Raw genomic sequence first — 16,929 nt, 5'->3', positions numbered from 1 at the left:
TGGCCTTTCCATGGTTTGTGGGGGTTTTTTGAATGCTGTATTGAATTTGATTCTGACTGCTCCCCCCCTCTAACAGTCCTTTGAATGAGCAAAATTAGGGAGAGGGGGGAAAACAAAATAAAAATGGTTATTTATTTATTTATACACCCCTAGAGGCTTTTCAATCAAAATAACTCAGATTATGGGGTCAGGATGAATATCATATTTCTGTGTTAAGTACTTGCCTACTTTGTGGGATGTTTTGTACAGATTCTTCACTAAATTATCTTAGCTGCTGTTGCTAGGTAACATTGTTTGCTTCATAGCATCAGAGAAACAAGAGGGTCAAAGAGTGCAATTCCACATTATTATCGTCTGAGTTACACTAATAAGGTTTTCATTGTATGTCTTAGAAATCTTTTGCCCTTTTTTTTCCCTCTTAGAGAACATCATTGTCTATGGGAACACAATTGACACGTACACCACGGTAGAAGCCCTCTTATCCCTTGGGATCGAGGGTTCCCGCATCCATCTGGTGTGGGCTCCGCCGGGCTCTGCCAGCCCCTGCCTGCTTGAGGCCGCCCTGGAACAAGCAGTGTGTGAGGCCCTGGAAGGGGCACGTGTGGTTGTGCACCCCAACAGCATCCTGGCACAGTGGGGACACGGTGACAATGGCCTCCTCACCTGGGCTGCCTTCACCACTGCCTCCACCCTCCTCCACCTGCAGTGCTCTGTAAGTACGCGCTGCCCGCGCCTTCCCTTCAGGCTGGGCTTTTAACACGGAAGCTGTTGAGTTGTGATTTCAGGTCTTCCCCTGAAGATTCCCTCCCAGGTGTATCAATCACCTCTCCTTTCTCCTGCTGAGCAGTCCTGTCTGTCAGTCCTAGAATTCCAGAAGTGATTGGCAGATTCAAAGGATGCCCTCTACTCCTGGGGGGCATTGGGCCATCCAGGTGTCCTTTGTCCCTTGAGACCTCCTCTTCTGTACCTGGTTGGTGGCTTCCTACCCCTTCCCTTCCCCTCTCCCTGGGGTTAAAAGGAACAGTAACCACGCTGTTCAGAGAGTTCTGTTGGAGCTATTGCTGGATTCAGAGGCCTGTGGGCCAAAATAAAGCTCTGAATCAAAACCCTCCATCAGAACTGACTCCTTTCTTTCATCATCCCCTTAAAGCTTCTCCACCAGAGGTAAACCTGAGGAGCAGACCCTCTTAAAGGAGGAGGCTCCATCCTGCCACCACCAGAGCTCCTGCAAGCCTGGACTTGTCTCCAAGTGCCCATCTGCAGCATCCAGCCAGCCAAAAGTGTCTGGGGTAAAACACCACACATCCAGCCAGCCAAAAGTGTCTCTGGGGTAAAACACCACAGCTGCCACTATTTATTTCAGCAGCAAGGGCCAGACAAGCTCAGGCACATCCCATCCAGCTATATTGGTAAATTCCAATAAAAAGCCATCACATTTACCTGCTCCATCATAGATTTATCTATATCCTCATTGTCTCTAGGAGATTGAATTTGTTAGTCTCAATGATTGTTTTTTTAAAAATCCAAATAAACCTATTGTTAATGTCCTGACTGATTTGGATTAAAATGTATTTAAGTCACCTGACACACAAGTAATTGTGACTGCTGAGTGACAGATACTCTTAATTCATTTTCAAAGTAATTCCAGAAATCCTTTTCTTATTTAAATGTGCAGTTACTCCTGTCTATAGTTATGTGCATTTAATTGTCATAGTAGAAGCCAAAAACACTGGGATAGTATGTAACTTGATGAAAATATATTTTAAGCAAGTTCCTTTCCCTCTACATCAGTTTTTTTCACTTCCAGTACCAATATTTTTATGGAAGCTGTTGGTGTGGCTCTGCTCTGAGCCTGGGGCAGGTCCTAGCCTTTCCTAAGGGCCAGCATAGCTCTGTTTTCCTTTATTGGGCTAATCCACAGGAGTGAGACACTTCAAAACCTGCATCCATAGGGAGCCACCAAGACCCTCTGCACTCCCCTCTGTGCAGCTCTTGGGGTTAAATGTGGAGAGGATGAGCCCTGTGCCTCTCACAGAGAGCTCCCCAGGCGTTGGGGTCCCTGCTCTGCAGCCCTTTTCTTTTTCCCATAGGGATGGTAAAGCCTTTTGTGATGAGGTGAAGACCTCACACAGCACTTTTATCCGTAGCAGTCTCCTGGTCTTCATATCAGTAATGACGTTCTTCCCACTCTCTTCTTTTTCCTTGAAATATCTCTATTTTTATCCTTCCACAAACATCTCAACGTGGTTGTTTTTTTTGTAACTTGGTATCCACTGACCAGCCCCACCTTTTCCCCACCACTTTGTCTGCATGGTACTGCACTGTTCCTTCAGGTGCCCCTTGCTTTGGGGTTTCTTTCTCCTGCCCATTTGTGCCCCATGCTCCTCCTTCCTCCATCCATGGTCCTTCCCTGTGGAGGTCTCTCTTTCACAGCCTCTAAGATGAAAGACCTCTATTACTTGTGATGTCAAGGGCTTTGTATTCTCCAGAACCAGTTCAGCTGCCATGCAAGGCTGCTGTGTCTGCCTCCAGCCATGTGGGAGGCTGGACTCAGAGGAGGAGCAGGCTCTGGAGAGCAGCTCCACCAGGAAGGCAGCTGCATTCACGAGAGACCAGGCTCTGCAGGAATCATCTCTGCAGCAGCTCTGGGCCTTTTGGGATTGCAGCCAGTATCAACTGTTGATTGGCAGTTCTTGGGGTCTTAATTTGTTGAGTCCTGCGGGATAAAAACAACAGGAGAAAATCTCTCCCTACAGCAGCAGCCTCCCTCTTCCCTACCTCCTGCCCAGGCTGACAGATGGCTCCCACCTGGAGGTTGCAGCCCTCCTCTAGTGACCCTGCCCTGCCTGTCAGCCAGCAGGATGTGGGGCTGTGTGGTCCTCTTGCACTCATGGGCAGAACTTCCTTGATCTTTGGCTCCCTGAGATTGTCAAAATTCCCTTAGCTGTGCATAGTTAATAATTCAATTTATCTATAAGCAAGACCAGTGGCTCTATCTCCTTCACTGTCACATCTCTGCTTATGCCAGTGCTGCTAAAATTTCCAGCTCCCTGTGCCTTTTCTTTCAGCAGTTGAGTATCTGATACTTGCCCTTAGTCCCCAGGAAAGCTCTTTGGGGGTACAACTAGGTAACAACTTTACCCCAGTGACAGATTTGTCCTGAGCTGGTGCTAAGGGAAGGACAGATTACAGATGCTGCTTTGGCCTGGCACAATTAAGTCTTGGGCTGTTCAGAATGAAGGCAGCAAGGGAAAATGTGCTCATCTGAGACCCTTCCACCATTTCCTCAGCCAGTAAAGGAATATTTCTTGCTGGAGGGGCAGCAGCTTGTTGTCTGATGGTTTTAAAAGCTGAGAGCACTGAAACTCACTCCTGTGTGTTTCACAGGAGTGAAATGTGGGAGTTTTTAAACTATCTAATAACCAGAAGCAGATAAGTCTAATTTAGTAATTCTCCTTTCTGCTGTCTTGGTCTTAACTTTGGTAACTGTAAATGCTGGTTCAGAAGGATCTCTCTGCTGTGACAGTGTAGCTAAAATCACACTGTATTTCACATTCTTGTTTTGTAAAATAACATTCAGAATAAGGTCTGGGTTTTAATTTATGAAATCAGCCAATAAGTAATATACAATTATCTTCACTTATTTACATCTCTTTTTAGGCATTTTTTAGCTTTGCCTACAGGACACTGGATTATGACATCTTTAAGGCTGTCACTGATGCTTGCCTTGTTTTTGATGGAAGAGTTGTGATTGATACAGAATTCCACACCAATGATGCCAGCATCAGGGCTGCAGGTCCTCTGACAAAGTTCTCCAGGAGATACTACAGGGATGAATTAACACACAGCAACTTCAACTCCAAGGAGATTGGCTTTGAGCTTGCTGTTTCCATGCTGAGTCTCTTTGATTCAAAGCTTCAGCCCAGTTCTGAGCCACCAGAAGGCTCAGACAGACTCATCCCTGTATACAGGAGGTGTAAAGTTCAAGGTATGTCCAGCTGGATTTCTGTCACATTTCCATCCCCTCTCAGATATTTTTGCTCTTCTATAGTGTAGGCAGGTCTATCTCACCTTAGGAATGATGGTTTTTCAAAACCATCTAAACCAGTGCAGTACAGTACTCAAGGCTCCTTATGTACTGGAAAAAGATAATGGCAGAAGGAGGACAAACATTGCATTATAATACATTATATCAATAATAATTAAATACATTATTTTCTTTATTGTTTATGACCTAATAAACCTCATATTTTCATTTATGGCAGGTGGTGTTCTTCCTGGAGGTTATAACTACTTGCACATTTCCAAGCCTGGAATCCCTGTGCCCTTGGATGTAGAACTTGACCCGTATGATCGTGTAAGTTAAACAATGGATCTTTTCTTGTTTTGTCCTCTCTGTTTGTTTGAAAAAATGTTCCTGTTTAGGATAGCTGGTTCTGGAGGCACAGTACACACCAGGTACAGCTGGAGAGAAAACCAGGAGCAGTCACAGAGCTAACTGAACCTCTTGCGTGTTCCTTTCCACATTTCCTAGTATTTGGCTTTCTCCAAAGATCCCTGGTTTCCATGCAGAGGACACAGAACAGTATTAGCAGCATTTCATGCTTTCAGCCTTCTTTACTCCCTGCAGTATGGTGCTGCAAGTGCATACAGATGATGGCAGTCTGGTAGGCAAATTCAGCTGATTTCTAGAAGAGCAGGAAGTATTGTGGAAGAGATGCTCTGTGCTGCTAGAAAATAGCAAGTCCTGCAGCTGTGAGAGTTGTCGTGGAACAGGGCACAGGGGAAGCACTCACCATGCTGGACTACATTTTCTTACTGGAGAACTTGAGGCAAGAAAAGGACTAGATTAATGTCTTTTAAAGCCAGAGACAACTTTCCACCTAGACAAAATTCTCTTCATACAGATTCTACCTTTTTCCTTAGGAATTTCTTCATCAAGCCCATTTTTGCAGTTGATTTAAAGAGCAGCTTTTAAAAAGGTACTTCAGTGCTGATTCTAAAACCTGAACAGTAGTGAAACAAGTGGGCTTTTTAAAAAGGAAATGGTTTAGGGAGAGGAATCAAAGCATGGCTCACCTTGCTTTTCAGATCCAGGATGAGCCATCCAAAGCAGCATGTAGTGGAGAGCAGAAAGCACTATTAGAGACAGGAATTGGTTTTGTTACTCCAAATTGCTAGAATATGATTAGACTTATTTTGCTGCCACTCTGATTACCTCCTGATTACCTGAAAAGGGATTATATTTTTTAAAGCCACTCCAGAAACTTTGTGTAAAAATCCTAAAAGAATTTTCTAAGAAAGAAGTAAGAGAAGCTAGTGAAAGGTACTAGCTTAGGTGTGGAAATACTAAAGGTTTCTGTAGCCTAGCAACAGGTTGTACAAATGTATAAAACTGTGACAGGAATACAACTGGAAAAAATAGCTCCAAGTTATCTGATCATCCCACTGCAATGTGAGATTTGAAAGAAATTTTTACATTTTTGTCTGAGTGATTGATTTAGGTGGCTGAAGTTTGCGTGTGCTACAATTTGAGTGTGAACATTCAATATTGGTGTTTTTTTATTGACAGTAAATGTGATAAGTCATGTGTGTGCTCTCTGTCATAAAGGAGCTGAACAAAGTTCAGTTCAGTTACCCAAACAGAGCTATCCAGTGTTGTTTGGGATGCCCCAGGTCATCTTTCCTGACTCCAGCTGCTGCTCCAGGAGGTCAGAGGTCCCTGTGGATCTGGTGTCATGCTGCCAGCACAGCCAGAGGGCCTGGGTTTCCCTGGGTGTCTGCAGTGACAGTGGGATGGGCAGCAACCAAACCACATGGAAAATCTGTGTCCAAACCACAGCAACATTCCCAATGAACTGCTGTGCCAGGAGTGGTCTCTCAGTTTTAACAGGAGGGTTGTGGATATTAAGCAGTGGGAAAGCCTTGCTGACCCTGTACATGTGCCAGGTCAGGTGTTCTTGTTTCTCCACAGCTTTCCTGGTGTTTTCTGTTCTAGGGGACAGAGATTGTAACAGGGGAGGCCACTCAGGGGAATTACTTCAGGATACACTTCAGCAGATACAATATGGTGGACAGCATCACCTGCTTTTCCAAGGAGCCCTTCCCTGTGTCCAACTACATCTGCTTGTACGGGCAGCATGAGCGCCTCCTCAATGACCTGTACTACCGCTGGGGGGCCGGGCAGCTCACAGACCTCTACAGGTGAGAGGAGCTCGTTGTTGTGCTCAAAATCTTCCTTCTGGCAGAATTTAACATTTGTCCCATTGTGCTTTGCCTTTTGGCTGCTTTTCGTTGGAAAAAAAGGTAGAAAAACAGATTTAAAAATATTTTCCATTATTTAGCAATATTGTCGGTAAAAATGTAAGTCCCGAAGACCTTCCTGGAAAGAGCTTTGTGTCTAAGATTTACTTAGAGGAGGAGCAATGGTTTACTTGATTATTTTTCATCTGAATGAGCATTTTGGTGTCTTTATCGCTTTGTTTAGAATATTCAGTAGGTTAATCATTAAGCTGAACTTGAACAATCCTTTATTACTGAAGTCATGTTCAAAAGTCGCTTTTAAAAGTATTTTTGTTACTTTGAATCAAATTTTTAAGTCAGAGGTTCGTAGGGAGATTTTAAATAACTCATGGTGATAGTCACACTCAGCAACTTGCCTATTTTTATCTGGTGAGAGAGATTGAAGGCCTGGTTAGTTCTAGTCTTGTGCCATCTCCTCTGAGAGAATGTTTCATTGCTTTTGATTTTCATTTGAAGAAATCCCTCACAAATGGTGCTTTGGAACAGACACTGTCACAGATGGAGTAGTGAAGTACTGCCTTACATCAGCTGGGTAGAGACAGAAAGCCAGGCTCAGGAACAAATGATCAGCTTTTATTGTGATACAAAGTGGTGCCTGAAACATTTCCAGGTTTTATTTTCTTCTATTTACAAGTGATTAGAAGAAAGGCACAAATGGTATCAAAATTTTCAGATTGTATGTTGTTATTTAGATAATAGTTTGTAAAAGTTTGCTGTGAAGAGTGTACTGTGGTCCAGATGCTTGTGAATATTGCTGCTGTAGGCCTTGATTTATAGCAAATGTTGGGGTTGTTTTACAAGAGAGGAACAGGGCACAGCAGATGTGAAATTCACCTGAAATTCACTGTCAGTGAGTGTCAAAGAGGAACTGAAGGAGGGTGGCACAAGTGCATGAGAGATGGGCTAAGCAGTTGATTTCCTCTCCTTGTCACTACTCATGCTGATGGTACATTTGGAGCACTCTGAGAACTCCTTGGGCTGTGCAAGGTGCCATCAGTCCTTTTGGGGCATCACAGTGTGCACACACACATTGTGAGCTCACCTTTCCTGTGAACCACTCTGACATGTGGTATGTGGCATTTGTCAGAGGCACCAGCAAGTTTCACACCAGTAGTAAGATCTGTAAGAATAAATCATCCTGCTTTGGGATTTCAGCCTGTGGTATATACAGGTTATATATACAGGTAACAGTATTTTCCTGACTTTGACCAAAGGATCCCTGGTGTGCTGCACAGAGGGATACCATGTATCAGGGCCTCATCACATCCATTCAGCTCTCCTTAATTAGTGATGATGAACTAATTTTGGACTTGTCTTTTACAGCCATTAGACAGTGATGTTGTTTGGGACCTTTTGCCTCATTATTTTATCTCGCCTCTCATTAGCCTGTGGCAGAATTCCTGAATTACAGTTGCCAGGTTTTTCTTATCTGGTTTTTTTTTTTTTTATTGCCTCCAGTTGTTTTCAGTCTTCTTTCTACCTTATCTTTAGATAGATTTATTCCTTCTCTTCTTGCTGTTTGGTCCTATGAATGAAATCCCATATGTTGCTCTGCAGCAGTGAACATATGCTGCTCTTTAATCCTTGCTTGTGTGGCTCTTGTGGCACTTTAACACACACACAGAGACACTCCCACTCATCCCAGCCTGGTGTTCCTGTTACACATGTCCACCCTGTGAGGAGGGAGCATTCTCCAGCAGGTGTAACAGGTAAACTCCCTGGCATCCCCAGGGAGCAGTCCTGGCACACAGCAAGCTGGCAAAGAAACTTGATGCTTTCAGAAGGACACGGAGCAACAGAGGAAGGCTGGCAGTATAATGTACTCTCATAATATTTCACATCTACAGCACATCTACCTCCCCACAGTACAGTGTCACATAAAATGTGCATACATGTGTGTGCAGTGTGCAACAGACACTGCTAAAACCAAACCATGAGAAGACTGTTTGTTAGAAAACCCACTGAAAAAGGGTTTAGCATCTCTTGTGAGTTGTCTTGAGGTTTTTATGTAGAGAAAAAGTGGTGCCTGGTTGGCTTTTGGTGTAGAATAGGAAAATGCATTCACTGATTTCTATGTGTGTGATAAAACAACTGTTTTTGGCCTTGTTCATGTGGTCTCTAAGGTTCCCACATAAACACAAACCTGATGTGAGGTTTGAGCTCCTGTCTTTGGATTTCAAAACCTTCCTTTTAAACTAGTACCTGTTACACTTGCATCCACATCTACTGGCAAGATGTGAAATACCCTTAGTGAAATGAAAATATAGACTGTGAAAATGTGGTGTGCTAGTTCAGCTTGATGGTTGGAAATATCTGTTCCCCTCCTCTCTTCTTTATGCCTCTCTTTTGGGAAGAGCCTTCCTACAAGGCAAGAAAATGCAGTGTTTTAATCTTTTGGTCTGCATTTAGATTTCCCAGCATGGCATCTCGTTCCAGGAATGGACACAGTGGAACAGCTGTCACCTGGGAGCTAATTTATTTCTGTGTAGCATGCAAATTATCTTTTAAATAATTAGAGACTGCACCTAGCAGTGAATTTCCTCACTGATTTGTGTTCGGTGTAAGAGCTGAAAGTTAACCCCATGGTACTGGATTTCCTGGCCAGAATGTGCCAATGCCATTCTCAAATTAGCTTTAACAACAGGCCCCTGAGATCCAGCAAACTTGACAAAGTCATCCCTTCTGCTTGTGTGCCTGGAACCATAGCTAATGGGAATAATGAGGGAAACAACATTCCCTTTTGTCTGGAGAATAGTTCCATTGATTTGGGTGTGAGTTCAGCGGGTTTTAAAAGCTGCAGGACTTGACCCACAACCAAAGGAAGGATTGGTCACTGCCTGGACTCTTGGAGGAGGTGAGGCATACACTGTCCTCCTTTCTAGTTGCCTTGTGCCATGCAGTGGGTGTTCTCCTTGCACTTGGGCCTGCAGCCAGTGCATTTCTCAGCAGAGGGGCCTGACAGTGCAGTTCTTCTATGCCAGGGCAGGAAAAAATGTAGGAGCCAAAGGCTCATCACCTGTGAGTTGAATGGCATTACTCACTAGATTTGGAATCCACTTCAGGAAGGAGTTTTCTGCAATTTTTATTCATTTCCCATCAGGCTGCATCTCAAAAAGTCAGCTAGAATTTGAGTCCCCCAAGAGCAAGGCTCTTTCTTGCAGGGAGTCTTTTTTCCTGAAGAAAAAAGGAAGCAAATTCTGGTGATGTGCTCTGAAGGGATACCATGGTGTATGCTATGCTCCTGCCCCCCTCACTTGCTGAAAGGCCTTCAGAATATTTCCATTATTATTGCCCTAGCAGCAGATAAAAGAGAGGGGTGGAGAGAGAGGTCTGAAGCTTTTTTCTTTTTAAGTTTATAGATTTACTGGTCATCAGTCCTCCGCACTACTTCACAGAGGAGGAATGCAGCCAGCATTCCTTTTGTGTCCTCCTGAGCTGAAGGCAGCTGCAAGGCAGTTGCCAAGTTATGGAACATGTCCACAGAGCAGTGAAATCTCCCTCTGCTGCATCTTAAGTACAAAACAGATAATTAGAGGATCTCCTGATACTTAGCAACCAAATGGATGCTCACTGGCATCATGCCTTTAATATGAGATAGAAGTGCTTTATGTAAGGTTCATTTGGCATTAATGAAAATCAAATCTAACATAAATGCATAAAAATCTGACCCACTAGATTCTAAAATACTTAAGGAGCTTGTTTTGCAAATGAGGTGTGAGTGGCTTTTACTTGGGATTTTGTAATTGTGTGTTAATGAACTGGTTGTCAGCCATGACCTGCAGAAGATGCTGGTTGTGTCTCAGTTGTGTGGCACTCACAGCAGTGGTGAGGTGAGGGCAGCACCAGGCAGGGGCACAGGGGAGCAGTGCACAAAGGCAGGGCTGTTTTAATGAGGGATGAGCAGAGAAACCTCACAGGCATGGTCACCCAGGCAGAGCTCAAAACCACTTGGTTATTTTTTATTTCAAGAGCTTTGTTTCCAGGACTTGACAAATTGGACAATTTGCTTGCTCTGCACAGGGGTCCTGGACACCATGACAGGGGAGAAGCCCCCAGCAGACATGACCAGGGCTCTTTGGCAAGAAGGAGCTGAGTGGCTTTTATGGCAGTACTTGAGGGTAGGACAAAAAGCACAGGGGATTTAGGTAAACTGTAGTCACAAATAAATGTTTTTTCCATTCCTGCCAGAATGCAGGTAGGATTCAGTTTTCCCTGAGGAAGGGAACAGGTGATCCATGCATGGATCTGTGGAGATCCATGCCAGGTGGTTCCCAGCAGGCCTGTGTGGTGCTGTCCAGGAGCTGGGCACCCTGAAGAAAATCCACGAAGTGGCACAGCTTCAACTGCACCAGGCCATGGAACATGAGGCTGCCAAACATGCTGCAGGAATATGTGAAGGGAGTCAGGCTCCCTTTCCCTGAGAGGCTTTGGAAAATCCACCCTGAAACTGTAAACATGGATAACAGCACCAGATGTTTCCTTGGCTGCTCTCTTCAAGCCCTGTCTTTTATTTTCACGTTGCATTTTCATATTGGCTGTTCAAGCTAAATGCTCAAAAGTACTTTGAGCTGCATGAACTGCATTATCTTATTTTGAAGTAACCATTTAGGTTTTTCCACTGAAGTTCACTTCCCACATCCTGGTGCTGTTAACATTAGGCTGAAGGTGATCTGTTAAGCAGTGTCATCCAGTGAGACTGTCAAGCAGAAACACCACACTGGACTGTTTATTGACTCAACACTAATAAAGCTCACAATATAACAAATGCATTAAGGTAAAGAAGAACATTTAATGTTTTCAGCATTATTGTTGAAAGGTAGTGAGAATTTCATTACTTACAGGCTGGATAATCAGTGATTATTTACACATGAATAATGCTACATGGAAAAGCTGGTTTTAACCCAAGCTTTCTGAAATGAAGAGTGGTTGTTTGTTAAGAGGAGCACTAGAATGCCCTGCTGCTGTCTGGAATCTGCTGGATCCCACACCATTAGCACACTGGGATTACATTTGAGGGACTCTACTGTAGGCTTTTGTTCATCAGGCAGACTAAGATGTTTCTTCTGCACGGTTAAAAAAGACCAGAAGGGAACTCTGTAACAGGTAGTGAGCATGACTGAGAGGGACTAGTGCTGCTCTGTACCTTCTGCAGCCTAATTAGAGGGAAATGTGTATGCTTTTCCTGAGGAGAGAGAGCCAGGGTAAGGAAAGAGGAACACGTTGAAGGGATGTCAAAGCACTGAGGGCTTTTTTGCTCCCGGAATTAACCGCTCACCCCGCAGTGCTCTGCTACAGCTGCACTTACTGAGAAAATCGATACAAATGGCTGGAGATTTCCAGATATTAAGTAGCTTTAAAGGAGCAGCTAACTTGCCAATGAAGAGCCATGTTACTAAGAAACCCCACATTCAAATTAGTAAGTTAAAGCTTGTCAGCTGAACCCTGCCACATTAATTTGCAGCCAAACCTTGCTGATTCATACAAGTAATTATGCAAACCATTATGAATGATTGAATCCATAAACAATTGCAGAAAAGCAATCATACTCCTGCACACAGCCTGTTTGATGGTTTTGTGCCTCAGGTTTAATTTCCTTTAAATAATTTTCCATAATACATTATGTGTGAAATAACACTATGTGAAAAAAATGCAGTAAGCCTGATGTCAGGGTCAGCCACAAAGTGCTCATAGAGAGAGCACAGACAGCAGCTTTAAAAAGCACAGAGGTTAGAAAGTTCAGAGAGCAGTTCAGTGAGAGCTGGTACACCACAACTGCTGTGATCTACTAAGGTGTCTAAACTTTACCAAATACCAGTGCTGAAATAACAGAGAGTCTCTCCTGAGGCCACTTAGGAGAACAGGAAAGGGCTGCATTATCTCAATACCAGGATCTGCTTTCTGAAGGTGCCTCTGGGTACAGTGCTGTAACATTTCCAGGATATTAAAACTGCAGCAGAGCTGATTTATCAGTCATGATGGATCACCAGCATATTGGGAGGGAGGATGCTGGTGAGTGGTGCAGTGTCACCCCCTGACGTCAGCAGGTCCCTGCAGCAGCCCCAGGGAGGCTGGTCTGGACCAGCAGGAGCAGTGTCACCCTCAACGAGGTCTGGAGCCAGTGGCCATTTTTCCAGAACAAGAATTGCAAGAGCAGTTGTCCTTTGCTCTGGTTTGCCATTGCAGTGCTGTTTAAAAGGGGATTGTAAACCACAAGTTTTAAACCAGCCCTCTTCCAAAGACAAGACATTGCTGTTTATGTGAGAAGAGGTAAAACAGCACAGCCTTCCTCTGCAGGGTTTGCTTCTCAAAAGGAACAAAAGAAATGTCAGCCTGTGAATTTGTGAGCACTATTGTTACTTTGTGAACCTGCTCTGTGGATTCACTCAGATTTGTTGTCCATAAGGCTGTTGGTTTCACTAATTACCGAGTGAGAGCAGTAACAGAGTCACGGACCACTGAATTTAACAGGAGATATTCAAACACCTGGACAAGCAGGTGTTCAGGGAGCACAACTGCAAAGCAAGGCAGTAAAGGCCCTTCTTGCTACAAACAGGCTGTTGGTTTGCATTTGCTGCTCAGCAGTTGTAGGTGCATGTTAAGAAATTGCATGTCAGGGAATATGTTATGTCCTTTGTGCTGAAGAACAATGCTCTCAGGTGGTGCTCCAGGGGATTTTACACAAATTGGTCTTGCTTTTTACCTATGTAAACAAGCTGTCTTTTGAAATTATTGGTCATATGAATGCAGGAAGTGCTCACTGGAGCATTTATTTATATTGTCTTTAAATTAACACACTATGATTCCTGGTCCAGCTATCCAAGGTATATCAGGAAACATTTGGTATCTTTTGCTGGTATTACCATACCTTTGTAATTGAAAGTCTTAAAGACATGCATATCTTGTTCTCAAAAGAACACTTTTAATTTTGCTGGCAAGATGGGATGTTCCATCTTGTGTGCTTGTGTTGGAGAAAAGACTTTTGTTCATCTGCAGGCTGTGGTTGGGAAGTATTGTCAGGATGGCCTGAAAATTGAAATTGCATTGCATCCCATCACTCCACAGCACTTTACTCTTCCCACTCCTGAGAAGTGGAAGTCCCTGCTCTGTGTAGGCACTCCTGGTGTAATTGTGTTCCACTTGAGCCCATGTCAGCTGAACAGCTTCAATTTCCTCTGTGCTTGTTCTCCTGGGGTGATTCCTGGGATGTGTGAGCAGCAGCCTTTCCCTGCCTGACTGGGCTCCCAGCTTTGGCCATCACTTGCCAAAGGCACCAATGAGAGACACCACCAGAGCCATCCACACGTGCTGGAGAATGACTTTGTATGTCCTGAAGTCTGAGAATTTCAGAAGGGATAGAGTATCTTCCAGATGAACAGCCTAGAGAATTTTGCATTTCAAGCATTATATCTCTTTTTAGAAAAACAATTCAACCTCGGAAGGTGAACGTCTATCTTAAAGATTCCCTGCGTTATACAAAGCTTGAGAAGGTACAGAGAGGAAAGGAGACTCTCCATCCACTCCTTACAGATTACCAGGAGATTAAGCTGATCAGTGACTCTGCTTATATTGTGTACTAAAAGCCATAGTGCTGCTCTGTGTGTGCTCACAGTGCTGGTGGCACAGCCATCACCAGAGGGCCCTGGGCTTAATGGCACTGGTGACTCGTGGATGGCTTTGGGAAGAAACAAATGGAATTTCAAGGGATCTGTATTCAGGATTGCTTAGAGACATTGAGAGCTGCAGATTCAACCCACATCAGTTTCTGAACTTCCCTTGAAGTGTGTGTGTTAATGGAAGAATGGGTAGGAGGGATGCAAGGAGTCTAATTTGGGTGTGTTGTTTCCATCCATGCAAGTTGTGAGTAGCAAGCATAAGAAGAGACCAGTCTGCAGTGGGATTTCTCAAAGGCACCATCACAAGATGCCACCTGCCCTTTGAGCAGTGGAAAATCCCCTCCTCATCCCAGCCTCCTTGCAGCAAGAAGGCACCAGAGTGTGGCACAGCTCAGGGGTCAGGTTTGATCCCTGGAACTAGATCCTGGGCCAGAGCATGGGGCACTTGGCATGGACAAGCTCCCCTGCAGGTAGGGGATGTACCACAGAGCTGAAATTACTCATTTCTTTTGTTATCTTTAAAACTTCCTTTTTATTTCATCCTTGCAGAAAACAGAAAAGGTGTTATTCTGAAGGTTTTTTATTCACTTTTAAAGATTTTCTGGCTTCACACCTTGCTGCCAGTGCTATAACCCTGTGCCACCAGACCTGACTCAGGTGGCAGGTCAGTGTTGGGTCCTTGCTGCCAGGACATGGAACAGTCTTCCACAGGGGCAGAGGCTTCTTCTCCAAATGTGGTATGTGACTCTAGGCAGCTCTCAGGTGGAGAGCTGTGTGTACACTCATTTTTGCTTGCTAGCACTGCCCAGCTCTGTCCATTTTATTTATATTTCTTGCAAAGAGAAGGATTCTGTGCCACAAAATATTTCCTTCCTCCTTGCCTCTCATCTAATGTAGGCTACACCTCACAAATGAGGCAGAACAGACTTGAGATGTTGTTTGTCAATGAAAGGTGAGCCCAGCTCCTTAGCAACGCAGAGGATGTTGTTCATTGTCTTCTGCAGGAGCCCGTTCCATCCCACCCGTCACAAACGCCTTCCCCCAATCGCTGTCATCGCCAGAAAGGCTTCCAGCAGGGATCCCCGCTAGGAAGTGACCAAGTTTGCACACCCCTTATGTTCCTGGCAGACACTGTCATCTTGTACACATTTAGCCTGATCACTCTGGCAGGTTATGAAAGACTAAATGGTGCAAACACATGTGGCAGATGCCGTTCTTGTGATAGCGGAGGAGCCGCTGAGCCCCTGTTGGGAGGGTGCCAGCTCTGTCTCATACACTGAAGAGCTTTATACTTTGAAGCCTTCCACGGCTTGCCCTGAGGGACTGCTGCTGAAGTGGTAATAAAATTCAGAATGAGCCTCAGAAAGTCAACTTGTTGGTTTCAAATGGGGGTTTTCATTATTAAGCTTCTCTTTAGCAGCCATATGTAGAGCTGCTCTGTCAAAAACACCGTGTACCCTCTCTGAGAAAGGTGATTGGAACTGAAAAGATAAATAGATAGAAGCACAGAGCCGGCAAAGAAAGTGAATTGTTTGTGTGAGCTGAATCTCCAAATGGCCCTTGGTGTTCTTCAGGTGAAAGGAAGTGAAGGAAGTCTGGGAGTAAATGTTGGTTACTAGGAGCTCCTTCTGGCAGTCTAACTAGAAAATATGGACAAGGCATTCTCTGCTCCCCAAAACCAGGCATTTTATTTGCATTTAATATTCCATTTTCAGGTTTTGAGCTCCAAATCTGTGTAAATTGACCAGAACAGTAAAGTTGTGATTATAGATGGCGCTGGTGACAATAGCAGGAATATGTAGCACCCCTGAAACATTTATAAAAAGCATTAAGTGCAAAGCCTCAGTGAGGCAGGTGAGCCCCTTAACTGAGGTAAGGCAGTTGGGAAGGTTGCACCTCAGTTGAGAGAGGAAATCATCTGCTCAGGATTATAGTCTTAAGATGCCAGCTTGAAGACAAAACAATTGGCCAGCAGAACATGGCTTTTACCACAGCATATCAGTAAAAACAGAGTCTTTAATTACCTTAATGTATTCTTGTATAACACCTCCCTTTCTCTCTTTGTTATTTATTATCAACAGTGAGTTAAAGGTTTGTGTTGGGTGGGGTTTTTCTTCTGAAATTGAAGAGGTTTTAAATATTGGGAGATATTGTGTTTTTCTCCAGCTCTCTGCACCCTTTTGGGGTGTGCAGTTACTGAAACAAGGATCCTTAAAGGTGAGCTCATCCTAACCTGCATATCCAAAAGAGCAGGTGTCAGTCCCAGTAATTCCTGGGCTAGGCAGCACTTGCTATAGCAAGGATGTGATGCTTGGAATGGTGTCCATAAATATTTATACTTTGAAAAGGTCTGTGGGGGAGAGAGAGCCCTGCTGTGCTGCAGACCAAGCAGATTCCAAGAGGCAGCCCCAGCCAGCCTGGCACTCAGAGGGGAGTGAGGTGCTGGGACAGAGAGGGCCAAGCACATGGACATCCAGCCAAGCTGTGCCAGGTGCACAGAGCATTTTAATGTGTGTGAGGGAGAGCTGAGGTGTCTTTGGAGCAGGAGGGGGAAATCCTGCCCTTGGACATGGAGGAAGTAAAATCTGCAGAGAGGAAACTGCACATTAGTTCTCTGTGGACAGAAATCTCAGGATTGTTAAATCTGTGTAGCATGTTTAAATTGCCTTATGTAGGTGCTTACTTAAAGGCCACACAGCTGAACCAAGAGAAGGTTCCTGTGCTCCAGAGGGCAGTGCCAGGGTCCTGCTGCCATTCCCAAGGCATGAGTATTGGTGGCAACCACACAAATTCCCCCCTCTCCCAATTTCCTGGGTGAGCCTGCTGACATCTGCTCGGTCATTATGAAGATGAGCACAGGGCACCTCCTGACCACTGTGAGCATTAACAAGAATTACACTCCCAGCATCTCACCCAAGCTGTAAAATTTATCTTTCATTATAGAGAGAAATAAATCACAGCTTTGTAATCTCGCTGCCCCCAGTTATATTTACAGCCATGAGGTTCTACAGGG

At 44.4% G+C, this 16,929-nt stretch overlaps 1 protein-coding gene across 14 annotated transcripts in view; it reads left to right on the top strand.

Annotated features, from left to right (window-relative positions):
- CFAP61 (cilia and flagella associated protein 61) overlaps positions 1-16,929 on the top strand; it is a 98,204-nt gene that overhangs the window by 63,598 nt on the left and 17,677 nt on the right. For all 14 annotated transcript variants that reach the window (XR_012579399.1, XR_012579397.1, XR_012579396.1 and 11 more), the window contains 4 exons: positions 423-712; positions 3,661-3,988; positions 4,266-4,357; positions 5,999-6,204. Coding sequence is in view for 1 of the 14 variants with exons in the window: in XM_074536758.1 (XP_074392859.1) it covers positions 423-712; positions 3,661-3,988; positions 4,266-4,357; positions 5,999-6,204 (916 nt within the window). In the remaining 13 variants the exon portion in view is untranslated. The remainder of the gene's footprint in view (positions 1-422; positions 713-3,660; positions 3,989-4,265; positions 4,358-5,998; positions 6,205-16,929) is intronic.

This window comes from Zonotrichia albicollis, chromosome 3, assembly GCF_047830755.1.
Source record: "Zonotrichia albicollis isolate bZonAlb1 chromosome 3, bZonAlb1.hap1, whole genome shotgun sequence".
Taxonomy (NCBI): domain Eukaryota; kingdom Metazoa; phylum Chordata; class Aves; order Passeriformes; family Passerellidae; genus Zonotrichia; species Zonotrichia albicollis.
Note: the sequence above shows the minus strand (reverse complement) of the source record. Positions and strands in the feature narration are given on the sequence as shown.